This window comes from Lemur catta, chromosome 19, assembly GCF_020740605.2.
Source record: "Lemur catta isolate mLemCat1 chromosome 19, mLemCat1.pri, whole genome shotgun sequence".
In the NCBI taxonomy this organism is placed as follows: domain Eukaryota; kingdom Metazoa; phylum Chordata; class Mammalia; order Primates; family Lemuridae; genus Lemur; species Lemur catta.
The window spans coordinates 28,687,623-28,705,763 of NC_059146.1; the positions used below are offsets into that span (position 1 = coordinate 28,687,623).

The 18,141-nt window shown below is 48.3% G+C and overlaps 2 protein-coding genes across 6 annotated transcripts in view; both read right to left on the minus strand.

The window, feature by feature from the left end:
- Nucleotides 1–18,141, minus strand: part of HNRNPUL1 (heterogeneous nuclear ribonucleoprotein U like 1) — a 40,571-nt gene that overhangs the window by 5,541 nt on the left and 16,889 nt on the right. For all 5 annotated transcript variants that reach the window (XM_045531634.1, XM_045531629.1, XM_045531630.1 and 2 more), the window contains exons 8-11: nt 10,151–10,417; nt 8,877–8,999; nt 8,651–8,779; nt 467–635 (exon numbers count right to left, since the gene is read on the minus strand). In XM_045531634.1, the coding sequence (XP_045387590.1) occupies nt 467–635; nt 8,651–8,779; nt 8,877–8,999; nt 10,151–10,417 (688 nt within the window). The remainder of the gene's footprint in view (nt 1–466; nt 636–8,650; nt 8,780–8,876; nt 9,000–10,150; nt 10,418–18,141) is intronic.
- On the minus strand, nt 13,978–17,886 carry LOC123624078 (coiled-coil domain-containing protein 8-like). The gene has a single exon (XM_045531635.1). The coding sequence runs from the start codon at nt 16,996–16,998 to the stop codon at nt 15,655–15,657; it is 1,344 nt and encodes a 447-aa protein (XP_045387591.1). The 5' UTR covers nt 16,999–17,886; the 3' UTR covers nt 13,978–15,654.

Sequence of the window (18,141 nt, forward strand, 5' to 3'; positions counted from 1 at the left end):
GGAGAAGGTAGAGAAACAAGAGTAGTGAACGAGAAAGAGGCTAACAAAGAGCTTCTCCTCCCTTAAATGAAGCAGTGGATTAAGCCCCACCGAGCCACAGCATTTAGCTCCCTCCAGCCTTGCCCCCGAGAATGGGTCAGGCAGGTGGAATCCCATCCCCATTTTGACACAAGAGCAAACTGAGGCAGGGTGACTGTACAGGCCTTTCAGCTTCTGCTCCCACACATCCTTTCCCTTGTGCTACCCTAGCCCCCTCCAGTCTGAAAACCCCAACACAAGAGAGACAGGTAGCTTTTTCATTCATAGCTGTGGTACACAGGGAAGGGGCAAAGCAGAAGCAGAGAAAGAAAGAACAAGAGCAAGAAAGGAACAATAAGGGAGCCGGGGAGGGACAAACTCAGAGTAAAGAGCCTTTTCTCTGAAGGACCCTGTTGTGCTGCTCCTCTGGGAACTACTCGTTTCCTACCTTTCATTTCTAAGACCGCATGATCTGGGACATCCTTCCCTTCCTCGTCGGTTCGTTTTATCGTTCGGTCTTTAAGGTCCTCGTCCGTGGGACAAATTACAATAGCTTTGCGCTGGAAGCCTTCAAATGGTCTCATTTTTCGTCTCTGGGCTGACCCATAAACATTTGTCTAGGGGTAGGTAACACAAGAGGCAAGAGATGGTACATTAGGAGTCAGTTTTTTCCTCTTAAGGGTGTTATATGTAGGCCAGAGACAGAAAAGGATACCAGTGCTCCTATTAAGCAAAAAAACTCAGGAAACTGCTCTTCTTCACTTTGAAGATTCTTGAGTCCACCCTCAGGAAATGAACTGATTTGGGAAAGTGGCTGCTGAAAGGCATAGGGCAAAAGATTGCTCATGGTTGGGGCTTTGCTTTTTAATCCTATTTGCTATTGGTATTGTGCTTTACAACTTTTTTCCCCCTACTCTAAAAGTAATATGTGCTCATGGTAAAAAATTCTCAGTATACAGTATAAAGCGTACATTAAGAATCCCTCCACCCCCACTTCCCAGAGATAACTGGTATTCAATTTCCTATGAACACTTCTAGAAACACCTATGTCATGTTTAATACAAATAGAATTATACACACTCTCCTGAAGCTCTTTTTCATGTAATGTTCCACTAAAATTTTTCTGTGTAATGTTTTTTTAATGGTTGTATAATATCTACAGAATGGATATACCACAATCGACAGCTTCTTTTGAGACTGTTTTCATCAACACTGTGATTCTTTTATTGTTACTTACTTTCATTTTTATGGACAGGGTCTCACTGTTCTCAGGCTGGAGTGCACTGGCTACCCACAGGTGCAGCCACGGCACACTGCAGCCTCAAACTCCCAAGCTCAAGCGATCCTCCTTCCTCAGTCTCCTGAGCGTGCGCAGCTGGCTCTACAGAGCCAGCAACACTGTGCCCAGCAACACTGTGGTTTGTTTATTCCCTCAGTCCTTCTCTGAAATGTCAGCCTCACCCAAGAGCTTCCTCACTGCTTGACAAGGCCATAGCTTTTCTCAAGTACAGTTTTACCACTCATGTTTCCTTCCTCTACATGATGGCAGGTGCATTCTGGGATGGTGCTGGCACCAAGTGGTAATCTAGAACATATGTGACTGAGAGCAGCAGCAGATTCTACTTACTGAACACCTCCTACATGCCAGGCCCTATGGAACTGGGTCCCACATCTATTTGACACCAGGGCTCTATGGACTCAGCCTGTGCAATTGAATGACCTGGACACTATTTTTTTTTTTTTGGTTTTTTTTTGAGACAGAGTCTCACTCTGTTGCCCAAGCTAGAGTGCCGTGGCGTCAGCCTAGTTCACAGCAACCTCAAACTCCTGGGCTCGAGCAATCCTCCTGCCTCAGCCTCCCAAGTAGCTGGGACTACAGGCATGTGCCACCATGCCCGGCTAATTTTTTCTATATATATTTTTAGTTGTTCAGATAATTTCTTTCTATTTTTAGTAGAGACCAGGTCTTGCTCTTGCTCAGGCTGGTCTCGCACTCCTGAGCTCAAATGATACACCCGCCTCGGCCTCCCAGAGTGCAAGGAATGGAAGCCTTGCTTCCATTCCTCAATGAGCCACCACTGAACACTACTGAAAAAGCAAGCAACCCACACCTGACTTGAGACTTCCTGAGTCTGAATCTCTGGAAGTAAGACCCAGGCACCTATACAGGCATCCTTCCAAACTCAGGAACTCAACAGGACTGGAGTAATGAGTTTTGGACTGCATTTATACAACTTTTTAGTGGCTCTGACAGGGACCCAAGGGAGAAGCCACAGAGAAAAAAGTTTGTGAAGGGGCACCTACAAAAAAAAAAAAAATGTATTTTGAAGACACAGCCTGACAGGGTGGAAGAAGCCTAGGGGCAAGTCCTGGTGGGGCTACTGACTCACTACAGCCAGACTTTACAGTTGCTTTATTTATAAAATGAGGCTGAGAAGCCTCCCTCCCAGGGCTAGTAAGGATTGAGCAGAAGGATGACCACAATGCAACTGACAAAGCATAACAAACTACTGAAGAAGTCAGGAGATATGGGGTGGCCTCTAGGGTCGGAGACAGGCAGTACACTGGGATGGCTCAGCAGACCTTGGCTCTAACCTGACTAGGCCTTCCCACACCTGTGTGGCCCTGGGTGAGTGACTTCCATTCAGAGCCTAAGCCTGCCCTTCTCTAAGATCAACCTACTTTGTACTTAACTGAGTCTCAATCCTTGAAAGGGGAAAAGAGTATGAATGCCTCATGGTCACTATGAAGACTGAGTTCATGTGAGAAAAGCCCTTGTCTCTGCCCAGGCCCTGGCGCACAGCCAACACTCAACAAATGTGAGCCACCACTGACATGGTCATCACTGGGTGGGGTTTTGTGGGTATTTATACTGTAATGTTGACTTGCGGCAACCCAGACCAAAGAAAAGGTTAAGCTGTAGTGATCTCCCAAGTAGAAAGCAGGGACAGGGAGACACGGTGAAAGAACACAAGCTTTGGGGAAGAAGATTGGGAATGAAAACCCTTTACTACTTATGAGTCTGCAGACAAGTCACCTAATAGTCTGAGTCTCAAATTTCTTCATCTGAAAGCCAGGGATCGTATCACCCTCCTCCTGGCTCCAGTGGAGATTTGCAGATGTGAAAATCTTTGGCCAAGTGGCGGGGAGGGAGGCAGGGAAAGAAGTCAACACACAGGGTGGATCTCAAAATACGGTCAATAGGACTGCCTGTCCTAGGAGAGACTTCCCAGTGGAAGTACCAAGGAAAATTAAGTCTGAGGAAAAGACGAGGTACAAGAGATCCTCTTCTAAGATAGGAAGCTGGGTGTGCATCAGGCAGGGGTCAGGGAACCCAGTAGAAATCTGTTGAGAGATCTTGGCTGTGGGTACAGCTGTTTTCTAAACCAACCAGATTGGCCTTGACACACATACGAGGCAAGAATGTTCTTCCCTGTTCCCCAGGGAAAGTACCCTAACCTTCATGAAGGAGGCCATGGGCAGTTACGTGGGTGGTAGGCACACACATCCTGTTATTGGGACCTTGAACATTAGCCCAAGGAGAGGGCCACAAATGGTTTAAAAAGGCACTTAATGCTACCAGGAAAGTTAAGTCCCCTCTTCCACTACTCTTCCTTAACTACATTCCTACAAGCAAGCAGATGGTGGCTTAAGGTCACAGGAAGATACAATTTGGCTTCTTCCAGCTAAATAATCAAGTTTTCTTCTGACACAAAAGCCAGGGTGGGTGAGAGAGTCAATGTGGCCTGTCTAGACCATTCTGCTGATAACCCATTGCATTCTGTCTGCCTGCCAAGTGATCTAGTTTGATTCTCCTGAACCCCGAGGGCATGGAGAAATACTTTCTGGAGGTCTTCTATGTGACAGATGTGCACTGTCAATGTCCTGATGAGGAGGCAGAGAAGCAACACTGCCAAGAAGGCTAGTCCCGCAGCTTCATGGGAGGAATGGGGGCAGAGCACATTGGACTCGTAAATAGATGGCCTTTGTCCTGGGAAGTGGCTACTTTGAGGGATGGCTCCTTAAAGGCTTTGGAACTGAGGTGCCAAGAACCCTCTCAGTGATGGTTTTTGTGGTTTTTTTGTTTGGGTTTTTTTTGAGACAGGGTCTTGCTTTGTTGAGTGGGCTTGAGTGCAGCGGCATCATCATAGCTGACTGTGACCTGCCTCAGCCTCCACAAGTAGTTAGGACTATAGGCATGTGACACTACGCCTGGCAAACTTTTTAAAAAATTTTTGTAGAGATGGGGTCTTGCTATATTGCTCAGGTTGTTTTCAAACTCCTGGGCTCAAGTGATCCTCCCACCTCGGCCTCCCAAAGTTCTAGGATTACAGATGTGAGCCTACCACACCTGGCTATTCTTTTTATCTTTAAAATTTAATTAATTAATTTAATTTAAAAAGGCTGGAGTGCAGTGGGCCGAGCATAGCTCACTGCAACCTTGAACTTCTGGGCTAAAGTTAATTCTTTTGCCTTAGCCTCCCAAGTAGCCAGGACTACAAGGTGCACACCACCACACCTGGCTAATTAAAAAAAAATTTTTTTTGTAGGGACAGGGTCTCACTATGTTGCCAGGCTGGTCTCGAACTCCTGGACTCCGGTGATCTTCCCTCCTTGCCTCTCAAAGTGCTGGGATTATAGGCGCGAGCCACTGCGCCCAACCTCTGAGATGATTTCTAAGACTGTGCCCTCCTTCCACTTGCTCCTTGCCTTGGGAAAGGGAAGAAGAGCATCTGAACCAGACCAGGAGAAATGCAAATACTTGGCTTTCCTGGGGGAAAGGGAATTAGCTGTTGGTGCTGTTGCCACAGCAAACATGAGGTCAGAGCCCCCGGGCCAGCCCAGCACTTCTGTGGTCACTGGGGGCTGCTGGTGGCTGTTGCTAGGAGACTGGCACAACAGCCAGGTCAGCTTTTCCAGCTGCGTGGGTTTCTTCTGCCTAGCTCCTGCTTCTCCCAGCTCCACCCTGCTTGAAGATGTTGACTCTAAGAGAAAGTCTGGGCTGTGTTCCCTGGCCTCCTGACCACCCCCAACTCCCAGTGACATGGGCCAAGGGACAGGAAGAGGGTTTCTCAGAGAAATGAGTACTTTTGGTGTGTGACCGTCTGAGGGAGTGAGGGAGGAACATAGCAGGCAAAGGTAATGACTTCTGCTGATAGCCCAAGTTCTCTAAAGCCCCATCATCCCCTCACTCTCACTTGTCACAGCTCAAAAGGGTCAGGTTGGCAGCATGAGAAACCTGGCTAGATCCCAGAGAGACAAACTTAAGGCTGATGAGGAGACAGTACGCTTTCGGCTCAGAGTGAGGCGAACTCCAGTGGAAAGAACCACATGTATAGAAAGAGAATTGGCCAGAGGTTCAAGAATAGAGTGGGCTTCAGGCTCTGGGAATGGTGGAAAGTGGAGGAAAGAAGCATCCCGTTCTCTAATGTCTGCCAAAAAGAGGCGGTTTCCTTTGGGCCTCCATTTTAGCCCTGGGTTTCTGTTTCAGATAAAAGTGTGGCACCCACAAAGCAGGATGCAAATCAGGACTAAAAACCACACGTTCTGACGGTGAGACCAGGTTGGCAATGTCATCACATCTAGCCCTAACTCTGACCTGATGCTGGGATGTTTGAGTCCTCTAAGGAAACTCTTTACCCCAAGTGCCTTGCAGGTAAACATGTGCAGGGCAACAGGGCCTTCCTAGGGCCCTCTTGGAAGCCTCCCAGTGAGTAACCTTGTTGCCTCACAGAAGGCCAGTCAGTTTGTGCTCTGTACCCCATTTCGAGGCCCTCTGGTAGCTTCAGAAAGCATCTCATTCCAGAGGAGGGCCCCAAGAGCCACCTGAAGCAATATGTGGCCTTCACCTCTCCTTTTCTCCCTTCCCTGCAGCCTTTTACTAGCTAGGCAAACTTAGCCATATTCTTCCATAATGAAAACATGACCATGGTTCCTCAGTGCCCTTAGGACAAAGCCTCAACTCTTTTTATCATCCTCCATGGCCTGAACCAGACATCCTACCTCCTGAAATTCCCACCACTGCCCTATCCATTCTAGACTCTGGCTACCTGGGAAGTCAAGAGAGCTGTGTTCTACCAGCGTATTAATTTTGATATATGACTTTGGATAGGGTCCCTTCCTCTGTGAGACCCCTAAGTTTCTCCTTCTGGTCTACCTCCTTTCTGTCTTTTTCTCCTTTGATGTTCCATAGTTGTAATACCCACATGATCTTAAGATACTGAGGTCATCATGGAATGTAGGTCAAAGCCCTGCCCTGTAATGTATGTCTGAAGACCAACATACTTGACAGCTGGTGCCCAACAGTATGCATCCTAGGGTAGGGGCTGGGATCCTGGCCAGAAAAAGAATCCTGGCTTACACAGGCCTGTCTGGCTTCTGCAGACAAGTTCTCCTTCCCTTTCAACGATGGGCATTTCTGAGGCCAATCTATATAACAGGAGGTCTGAAAGAGTCAAATGCAGGGAGGTCTGACCACTCTGGAAAAACCAAAGAAGGGAAAAGATAGACCTGGGCTAAGATGCAGGAATGCAGGGACTTTGCCTGTAGTATTGGTCTCCCCTTTGGAAGTTCCATCTAGCCCAGAAAACAGCTATGCATCATCAACTTATCTGTCACTGCCAAAGCTGGTTGGGTGAGAAGGGCCAGGATCTGGCCAAGGACCTGCTCAGAATCTCCTATATACACACAATCTCTGCCCACCATTCCTCTAGTTTTCTGGAACCCACTTTCTGGGTTTCAGCTAAGAGTTTGAACCACTGGAATTAGACTCCCTTCCCAGGCCTGGGTAACCTATGGCTTCAGGCCCCAAGTCAATCCTCTAATCTGTGGTTAACCAGAGAACCCTCCTCCTCCTCAACCTTCAGAGTTTAGGTTCTTTGCCTTAATGTTGGTCTGGATCACTTGGCCAGACCTGCATGTTGCTCCACCAGGAGGCTGGCTGCCCGGAAGACCACAGGTACACCTGATGCAGCCCTGGACCCTGTCCCTGAACAAACCGGCACCAGCTATGAAAGCAGACAGTAAGCCTTTACCGTGCTCAGCTGTTAGGTGCCTGTCTGAGCTGCTGGGGGCCTGTCCTCCAGAGAAAACCCACTTAGGCCTCCCGGACAGAGCTGTTGGATAACCCACCCCTGACTATAATTCTTGTCCACCAGGCCACATATTTGAAATGGGTTTCACAGCTGATTTAACCAGCAAACCAAGAAAAAAAAACAGACAGGGAACACTTGCTGGGATATTCAAAAGAGGTGCCTGCAGGATGTTGAAACGATATTACCGCTCTGCCTTTCAGAACAATGAGTCCAACTGGGGCCAAGTTAGACTTTAGACTAAAATTCCCAAAATGCCCTGACAAGGAGAATGACACAAAGTGAGCCCAAAAAGCTTTTACAATAAATCTTCAAAGTGGGGAGAAGGCTGGTTGTATGCATTATTGATGGGGCTGAGCTGGGGGGATAATTGTGAGTGACTTTCAGACTATCCTGTGCTCAACTGTTCTGTGTAAGAGCCTCACCTCTAGGTGAAGGCAAGTTGGTCCCTGGGCATTCCTTTCTGACAAGCCAACCACTATCTCCAGCTCCACTCTCATCAGGACGCCTCTGAACTCATGGTAACACAGTACCTGGGGCTACATGTGTAGAAGGCACTTCAGTAAGGCTACAAGGGCAGAGCGTTACTCGGTTTACGTATGTGCTCACTCACAGGTTCTAAAGCAAGCACAAATTCGAGGTTGAGGGAAACAGAGGCTTATTCACAGATCCCCAAATATAGAAAATAAGGAAACAATCTTTGCTACTTGAGAAAGTCTTCAGGACAAATGTTAAGTATGACATCACACAGGCAATAACCAAGTGGAACTCATTTCTCTAAGACAAGAATCCTTAATCATTTTTGGGTCACTCATCCTTTTGAGAATGTTGAAAGCCATGGACAATTTTCTTATCCTAACTCAAAACTGTTTAGTTTTTGTGTTTTTTATTAGAGGACACACCTGCATACAATATTACATGTTTAATTTCAAAGGTTCCCAGATCCCCTGATGTTAAGAATCCTGCCCTTAATGGAAATGTAGGTAGAAAATATATGACTTAGAATATACACCTGCCAGTCATAAAAATTTGCCAAGAGAAGCTGAGATACACCTATTCTGTAAAGTAATTAATAATCACCAGCTGCTAAGTGCCAGATCCTCTGTTACGTATGTGGGTGCCATTGTGATTTCTATTTTACACACCATAAGGGAGATTCAGAGGATAAAGTTAGCTGGCACACAGCTAGGAAGCAGCAGAACTGGAATTCAGGCCCCATTCCGTCAGGCTCAGAAATCCACACTTCTTTCCATTTTGCGAAACAGCTCTCATCTGGCAAGACTACATCTCTCAACTCTTTGGGGTTGCTCATGAGCCTAAGCTAGTAGGCCTGGATCACAGCCTCAGACTCCAACCACAGACTGGGCTCAAAGAGCTGTGCTTAAGGGACTGGGACTGTGTCATCCTGTATGGCCGATCCCCTGACCAGCACTGCAATCAAAGACTATTTATGGAGAAAGAATTGGATCAGAGAGGGATTCCCAGGCCCCCAAATTGGTCTCCTCCCCTCTTCTGAGGACATGATGGTCATCAATAAGTACCTGATCTAAGATGTAGTTGCGTTTCTTGCGGGCAGCGATCTGGATAAGGCGGTTGAGGCACTGGGTGGCCTGCTGGATCAGGACATCCCAACGGCCAGCATAGTTCCGCTGCCGGCGTAGACCCATCACCTGTGGGCAGGGGGTGGTGAGGAGTGAGTAGTCCTCATTGCAGGGCAGCACTCAGAGGGTGGAAGGTGGATGAGGAGAGTCCAGGGGCCGTCCTTACCCGCATCTTATCCATGATGGCATTGGTACCCAGGATGTTGTACTTCTTGGAAGGGTTGGAGGCTGCATGTTTGATGGCCCACGTAGTCTTGCCAGCAGCAGGCAGGCCCACCATCATCAGAATCTACAAGAGTAAGATGGGGCAGGAGTGTTGTGGCATGGTGGTGTGGAACCACCCTGGCTTGCTGGTAACCATGAGAGTGATTCTGAACCTCATGGCTGCCTCTGGAAAATGGAAGCAATAACAGCATAAGGCTTGTCAGACTCTCAGCAGAGGTCCTGGCATGGGGTGAATACTGAATCAAGTGCTGTCATCATCAGCATTTATATTTTTGTTCAAACAGGATTAAGGGGCCCCTCAAAAGCCCCGGGAAGGCTGTGTACTGAAAATGGCCCATGGAGGCCACATGGTGGACACAAGAAGTGGTACAATTTTCTTGGAGTCTGAAATGGGAATAGAGCTGTACACACAAGGATACAAATCATATCTAATCAGTACACCTAGAATCTGGTAAACACTAGATGCAAGTGAAATGCCCTAAAAGAGGGAAATGGTTAGTTTGTGAGGCCAATAAGAACGATGTTCAGAGAGGTTTTCATGTGATGGGAAAGCTCACAAAATAATGTTAATAGAAAAGGGGAGAATATCAAAATGCTTATACCATAAGATCTCAATTATAAATACATGTGTGCATAAAACATTTACCTAGCACATCAAAAAGAATAAAATAAACTCCAAACCACTGGAAGTAAACTTATTTGCAGATGGTGGAATTATGGAAAATTTTTATTTTCTTCATATTTTTGAATTTTCTAGAACAAACATAAATAACTTATACATACAAGAAAAACACTGTTTTAAGAACAAAGATCACCAATATAATTGCTCCTAGAACCAAATCATCCCAAAGGCAACTTGTCGTTTTTTTGTCCTTTTCTGCTGCAAGAAAAGCCCTCTTTTCCCACGTTCTGGCCTCATCTAAGGAGCAGTGTGGCTACTTCTTCTTGGAACCTAAGATCTGGGTAGATTACCTTAGCCCCTCCCTTTTTGGCCTAAATCACGCCAACACTCCTTCCCTCACACTCAGAGCAGCTTTTCAACTCTGAATCCAATCCTGAGGAGCTGAAAGGAAGGGGCTACTTGCCCCCAAGGTACTCACATAATGAGTCTGTGCTTGCTGCACCACACCCAGCTACTGAGTGTCTCCCCTTTCCCTTGGTAACAAGGTGGGTCTGGACAGCTGGCCACCAGTTCAGTCTTCTGATCCTACTCACCTCACATTCTGCCTTGCTCTTTGGTCCGACGGTGCCCCGGATCCGCTCATTAAGGGGAAGGTGCTGGATGAAGGTAAACCCTGGGAGGACAGAACAGTAGGGCTCTGCCCTCTGCCCGAAATTGAACTCCACTGCACAATTCTTCACCAGGACATGAGGATAGAGGGCCTGACCCCCCAAGGCTTCCTTCTGGATTCGGAAGGCAATGCCCATCCACTTCCCATTCTTGGTAAAGGAAAGTTCCACATCATTTCCACATTCAAAGTCCTAGGAGAAAAAACCAAAGGAATTTAACTGCCAACTCTCAGCTTAAAGCACTGGGAGCCACAAGTGGGACAGAGTAGATGCAGGGAGTGGAAATATAGCTGGCTTTACAGAGTTCAGTGCACTCCTCCCCAATATATAGGTAAATTGGGCAGCACCAGGGAACATCTCAGAGAATATCCAGCCCAAAGCCCTCCTTGCCAAAGATCTGGAAGCTGATGGATATGAAACAAATAATTTTAAGACACTCTAAGTATTTGAGTCTTGTGCCTAGCCTGAGATGAACACGAAGGAAAAGGCAATCCTGCCCTGTTCTCAAAACCGACAAGGGCAATCTATGAAGGTAACAGATGAAGAAAAGCCACAGCAAGGATTTCTTAAGCTGAGTCTAACTCCACAAATGCACTCGTTTGTTTGTTCAACACATGCCCTGAGTTCCCACTCTTTCTGATACATGTGTGTGATAATCTGGGCCTGACAGAGCTCAGGGACCAGCAGGGAATCAGACAAAGACACTCTTTATCATAAATCAGTAAGAGGACATAGCCAGAGCAAGTTTCTCTGAGAAGGGGACCCATGAGCTAAGTCCTGAAATGAGCCAAGTTTGGGGGTGGGAGGAGAGTATTCTATATAAAGAGAAGTGTTATGTGTACATAAGTCTGACGGCAAGACAACATAGGGTCAGACTGGCTGAAGCATAAAGGATGGGGGGAAGTAATTTGAGGTACAGCTGGAGAGCCACGCAAGGACCACATTCATTCATTCAGTAACAACTATTTACTGAGTTGCTGAAGTTCAGTGATTAAGATGCTGTTGTGGAAGGCGGACAGCTTCAGCTCTACCATTTACTAACTTGTAGCCATGGGTAAATTATTTCATCTTGTTTCCTTATCAAAAAGGGGTTAATAATATTTTATACTATATAGGGTTGTTCCTAAGAATTAAGTGGGTTAGCACATTTAATACACAGCAAGCACATGACACACATGAGCTATCACTGCAAAATGCCAGGCAATGTGTAGGGTTAGGGACTGTGTGAGGATCTAAGCCACCTCGGGAGTTTGGACTTGATGGTTAAGGCAGAGCACAGCCTCCGACTTGTTTTGAATAGGGGAGTGGCCTACTCCAAACTGTTTCAGAAAGATCACTTTGGCTGCAGGGGAGGTGTACAATTAAGGGAGGCTCAAGACTTGAAATCAGACAGTAGACTGAAGCAAAGTACAATGTCCAGTTTCTGACATAAAAGTACAAGATGTGGTATTCTTTCTCTCTCGAATCAGACCACTTCAGGACTTGCCCTTCAAGAAGTGGCGGAAGCACCCACCTGAGGAGCTTCCTTATCACCCTCAGTGCTCACAGGGCACAGCCCTGTATCATGTCTGTTCATTTCTAAGCACGTGCATAGGTCAAGACCATGGAGGGCCGAAATGCAAACATTTGCTGGACTGAATCCTGCCCTAGTTTCTGCAATGTGGTCCCTGTCACGTCTTCCCACCTTAGCAAAAGTGGTCCCGGTCACCTCTGCTCTGACTGGAAAAAAACACTGTGGTGTTAGCCTTCCTTGTGGCTGCCAGCTTCACTACAGGAACATCCTATAATGCAAAGAAACCGGCACCCTTGGCTGGACATGGTGGCTCACGCCTGTAATCCCAGCACTTTGGGAGGCCAAGGTGGGAGCATTACTTGAAGCCACGAGGTCAAGACTAGCCTGGGCAATATAGTGAGAATTCATCTCTACAAAAAAAATTAATAATAAATTAGCCAGGTGTGGTGGTGCACTTATAGTCCCAGCTACTTGACAGGCTAGGGCTGGAGGATGGCTTGAGTCCAGGAATGCAAGGTTGCAGTGAGCTGATCGTGCTATTGCATTCTAGCCTGGGTGACAGAGACCCTATCTCGAAAAAGGAAAAGGAAGAAAAGAGAAAGAAAAAGAAAAAGGCACCCTCAACCAACAAATCCACCACCAACAGAGCCATCTGTACAAGAGGCAACTGTGAGGAGTGTTGTTCCTACTAAAATACTCCTGTGCCAGTCCAGAGCCTATAGACCTACCCCTGAAGTCTGGCATTATTCAGAGTGTGCCATGTTTGTAGCCTTATATCTTACACCTCATTGTGTTGTCCCCTAGGCTCCAAGTATTGTACTCTATGGTTTGCTGAGATGAGTTATCCTGTCTTCTTCACTTGGAAGGCTGTTTTGTCCTTTTTGTTTTATGAATGAGATCAGACACAAAAGTCCTCTCCTCTGGTCCCAAGGCCACTGATTTTCACACTTCCTTCAACTCCCAACCCTGAGCCTTTTTAAAGTTGTGGCATCTTCTAAACAAAGGAAATTGCATATGGAAACTTAAAACTAGAAGTAGAGATGATGTGGCTGAAGCAAGCGTCAAGGCCTAGAGTTCCATACTGCCACAAACCCACAGGACCTCATACTCTGATGGAACAGAGTTTAAGAAACACTGCCACATACTGACAAGTTAAATTGCTGCAACCTCCTTGGAGTGCAGTCTTGGTGGTTATCAAAATTTAAAAATACACTTTTGACTCAGAAGCTAACTTTCAAGAGAAATACAACTATATTCTCACAAGAATGCAAAGATGTATGTGCAAAATGCTCATGCCAGCATCATGAAAAGTGCCCCAATGGGAAGTGGGAGTGGCTAAATTGCACAGGAGATCCTGTGTGGGGACAGAAAAAGATCTCCAAGTTACTCTGGTAGTGGTAAAAAGACAATGTCACTGCAGCATCATCTGTTCCAGCAACAACTTTCAAAGCCACGCACAGGAAGATTGGTTAAATTAAACTAGGATACCCAGACTCCTGCATCAGAATACTAGACAGCCACTAAATACAAAAGTGTAAAACCAACCAAATGTCCACTAAGGGGGGATGAGGTTACATCAATTATGGTGGAGCAACACAGTAGCTACACGTAATATAAAAGAACAAAGAAGTCCTCTTGGTAGTGCTATAAAAAGATCTCTAAGATATACGATTAAGCAAAAAAAGAGGAACAATATGTATAATCTGCTATCTTTTGTATGAAGAAAGAAAAGTAACAATCATCTTCCTTGATAAAGAAACCCTGAGTACCAGTGGGTTCACATGTGGGAAAGGTATATATGAAAAATGTGTACAAGGAGGTCTGAAGAAGACTTCACACTATATACCTTTTTATATTCCTGGATTTATTTTGGAAAACATGTAAACTGATTAATTATTCAAAAAATGTGTTTTCTTGAGCTAGATCTATATTATCTGTGTGGACAGGGAAAGATGGCCAAGATTTGCCATTAAATAAGAAAAAAAGTAAGGTTTAGAACAGTTTCAGAGTATAAACATGCTTAAATTTTGTTTTAAAAAACACGTTTTAAGCCGGGCACAGTGGATGCCTGTAATCCTAGCACTCTGGGAGGCTGAGGTGGGAGGATCGCTTGAGCTCAGGAGTTTGAGATCAGCTTAAGGAAGAGCAAGACCCTGTCTCTACCGAAAAAAGAAAAATTAGCCAGGTGCTGTGGCACACGCCTGTAGTCCCAGCTACTCGAGAGGCTGAGGCAGGAGGATCACTTGAGCCCAGAAGTTTGAAGTTGCAGTGAGCTTTTGCTTTAATTTGTCATATAATGACTTCACTTTTTCTTAAATCACATTAGAGTATACAGATACGCCTTTCTCATAGCGATCCTGCATCCACATAAAAGCTACCTTTTCAATACGAGATAAAGGTATTTCTCAAAAAGAATGCAAGGTTTTCATGCCTGCTGGCATGGCGACAGCAAGGGCTTCAGAATTTCCTTCTTTCTTTTTTTTTTTTTTTTTTTTTTTCAGGCTACAGGTAGAGTTTATTACACACAAGCCGTTTGCTCCTCCCAGCCCCCGATTTTGTCCCTGTCTCTGAGTTTCTCCAGGGGTCTGTCTTTGCTGTTCCCTTCCACTTTCCAGCTCCCCAAGCAGACCTGGTCCCCCGAGGTCATGAGTCCTCTGCCGTCCAATGTGGCCATTAGCAAAGGACAGCCCCCACCGTCTCCACCAGCTTGGTATGGAAAGCATGCCTCAGTCGCTCCAGAAACTTCCTCAGACAGCCTGGCTCTTCCTCCAGACACCTGCCAAGTCCATCCCCCTGCCCCAGGTGGGGTCCACACCTTGTCCTCCTTCCAAACCCCATTGGGGCCTCTTTCTGCCAGGCTGTGAGCCAGGAACTAAACAGCTGAGTGTCCACCACCAAGATCAAGGCCACAGGGTGATCAGTAACCACTCTATGCAGAAAACAACAGGGAAGGCAACAAAGAAACGGGGGTGGCAGGATAGAATTCTTTAGTTCCCAAGGAAAAAAAGGAAGAAACTCAGGCCAGGCGTGCAGCCAGACAGGAAGACAGAACTGGCCTTTGGACCACTCCCCTCAGTCAAATCCCTTTTCTCCCGCCCTCAGCGAGGCTGGGGTGTGCTGATTGCTGTCCATTTTTTCACTGCTGTGGGTGGAGGGGGGCACAGGGCAATACAGAAAGACACCCCCAGCTTCCTCCTAGCATCCACAGGGCCTTAGGACCCCATTTCTCCCCAATTACAAGCAATTATGGCACACTACAGCACAACGTCCCTTTGGGGTCTGCTCCTGTCGCAATGATTTTCCAACGTGTCCAGTGGACAAGCTGCTCAGATGTTTGTGAGGCTTGATACAAACAGATTCCAGGGATGCACAGACAGCTCTAGGAAAGCCATGTCTCTGGTGCCAACACAGGGGTCCCCATCATCGACAGCAAGGGCCAAGTCACCCTGGAGCAGTTGCCAAGTTCAAAGCCAAGAAATCAATTTGTAAACATTTTATTTGCATGTTGGCTTGAGCCCTCTTTTTTAAGTTCAAGGAGGCAGTCAAGGTTAAGTGTGCAGGCAAAAGGGAGACAGGAAAAGGAATTTCTCCCCTACCCTGCCTCTCTCCTTTTGTCAAGCCAAGCACCTAGAGTTGCATTTGAGGAAGTTAAAGTCATAGGCGATGCAACCCCACTGTATCGATTTCTTTATTTACATTTTTGGGTTGCTACAAGCAGTCAGTATTTTTTTTAAAAAATCAATGCATGAGAGAGAAAACTTTAACAAGAAAAGAAGGCTGTTAGGCGGCAATGTGGGAGGCACTCCCTGCCCTTCTCTCAGCCCTCATTTTCAAGCAGGGAAGCAGAGAGCACCTCGTTCCAAGCAGGGGACAGCAGAGGACAGCGGGGTGTCGCTCTGTGGACCAGGCCCTCAGCTCACAGCTGGTCTTCCCGCTCTCCCTGCTCTCCCTGCTCCACTTGGGCCCTGGCCTCAGCCCTGAGCACCCTGAGGCTCCTGGCCTCGCCTGCCCTGGGGACCCTCTTGGGCAGGGTTGGCAAGCGGGGAGTGTGCCAGAAGGCTCTCCGGCGCTTGCGGAACCATGAAAAGCGTCCAGGGGTCTGGAACCTCACTGTCTTGACCTGTTTCCGGGCCCTGGCTCCTGGGGCTGCCCCTGTGGCCCCCTGGGCAGCTGAAGCTTCAACTTCCTGGGCACCCAGGGCCCCCGCCCTCTGATTATGTGCAGACTCTGCCCTTTGGGCATTCAGGGCCTCTGCTCCCTGGTCTGCTACGACCCCTTCCCGCTGATTATCTGCAGCCTCTGCCCCCTGGACAGCTGGGGCCCCTTCCCTCTGGTCACCTTCAGCCTCTGCCCTCTGGTTATCTGCGGCCTCTGCCCCCTGGTCTGGCGGGATGTCTGCCCCCTGCACGGTGGCCGCTGTCTCCTCCTTCCTACGGCGCCGGAAGGAGGCCCAGTTGATCTTGGGCCTCCATCCTCGGGGGGAGGTCTCGGGCACGCGCCCATCTGCCGCGTCTCCCACGTTATCCCCGCGGCTGGCGCTGGCCGGCAGCGACGCCCCATTTCTCTCCGCTGCGGTCGAGGCCTGCTGGGCCTCGCCCGTCCCTGGGCCGGACCTCGGGGCCCAACCCTTCACCCTCCGCTTCAGCTTCCCCCAGGACACCTGGCTGACATACTCTCGCCACCTGTCTGCCTTGGACATCTGGGGCCCCAGGTTGTCCTCAAACATCGGCACTGGCAGGTTGACGCGGCGGCGCGCAGGAGGCGCGCTCGGCTTCTTCTCCCCTCGCCGGAGGAAGGCCTCGACCAGTTCCTCATCATCCTCGCTCTCCAGGTCGCTTCCGAGGAATTTGCTGCCCAAGTAACTGACGGGCATTTTGCGCACCTTCTTGCCCCGCCTCGAGCCTTTGTTGCCCTTGTCCCTGGAGGTCTCGAAGTCGCTGAACTCGCTGTCGCTAGCGTTGCTGCTGTCGTAGGTGCCCACGACCAGGCGGGGCGGAGGAGTCACCATCTGCTGGACTCTCCTCCTCACTCCGGGCTCCTTAGGCTTTTTGGGGGGCTGGGGAGGGTGCGGGGTGCTCTTCTCTATGATCCGGGCCACGTCCTCCAGGGTGCGGCCCTCTTCTTCCAGAAACTGGATCAGCCGCTCCCGAAATTCTGCTTCTTTGGTGGCCGGCTTGGAGATGACCCTCCAGACGCCCCCGGCCAGCCTGACCTCGCGGGGGATGAGCAGATAATCGACATCCTCCCCGATCTGCAGCATCCCCACGGTGGAGTCCTCCTCCTTGCGGAACACCTTGCCAATCTTCTTAAAAGTCCCCACGGGCTTTAAGGCTTCCACGAGGACGTCCAAATCCACATCTTTGCAGACATCGGGGACGCTCCAAAGGATCAGGCAGTCAGGGGACGGGAGGAAGCCCCAGGGGAACCAGCCCCCCACATGGCTTTTCTCGAGAGTCTTTAAGATCTCCAGGGTGGTATCTGGAGTGAGGGGCAATGAGCCCAAGCGAACCTTAGCCCTTAGTCTTGCAGGGGGAGGAGGTCCGGGGAGAGGGGTGCGGAAGGGGGTGTCCCAACAACGATGACCAGAGAGTCTCACCTCTCCAGCCAACTCCTCCCAACTTCTCCGCCTGCAACAAGTCCAATCTTGGCCAAGTCCGGCTCCCCCCAAGGACTTGTGGAATTCAATTCCCGGGATGCTTACGTGAGCCGGGGTGAGGTCAGTCCCCAGGCTCGAAGCCCACTCCAAGCTGGAAACGTGGTGTCCCAGCTCCAAGATGGGGCGCACGGGCTGCCCGTGGCTCTTCCTGCCCCCAAGGCACCAGGGACGCGGCTGGATCTTCGGAGAGGACTTTGCGGACAAAGAGGGCTCAGCCGTGGCTATTCAATATGGCCGAGGCGCAGGGAGGCCTCAGCCCAGCCCTCCCGTAGGGTCTCCCGCCCCCGGGCAGGCAGCCACCCAGCTCCAGCCCGACCTGGCCGCGCCTCCCGCCGGCCAGCCCGCGCGCCCCCTGCGCTGCAGCGCATGGGCCTCCTTCTTTCTTAATGGTCCTTAGACTGGATTCATTTATCTTGAAATGGTGGGCAACCACAGCCATAGACCTCAACCTACAGTGCCTATCAAGCAATTCAACTTTTTCTTATAATTACATCATTTTTTTAATACTCTCAAAACTTGAGCTTACCACAATAGCAACAAGAGGTGGTCATGAAATTATTACAGTATGCACTGTAATTTTATGCAGTTATGATTAATACTACATCTTTTTGTTTGTTTACATTTCTCTTAACTGCAAATGATGACACATAACGTCTATACAAGTGTATGTGTGCATAAGTTTTGATAAATTTTAACTTTTTAAAATAATATATTTGTGTCTATTTTATGATAATATATTTTATGCAT

Coding starts and splice junctions, on each gene's coding strand:
- LOC123624078 (XM_045531635.1), bottom strand. CDS start 16,998: ATGCTGCAGATCGGGGAGGATGTCGATTATCTGCTCATCCCCCGCGAG.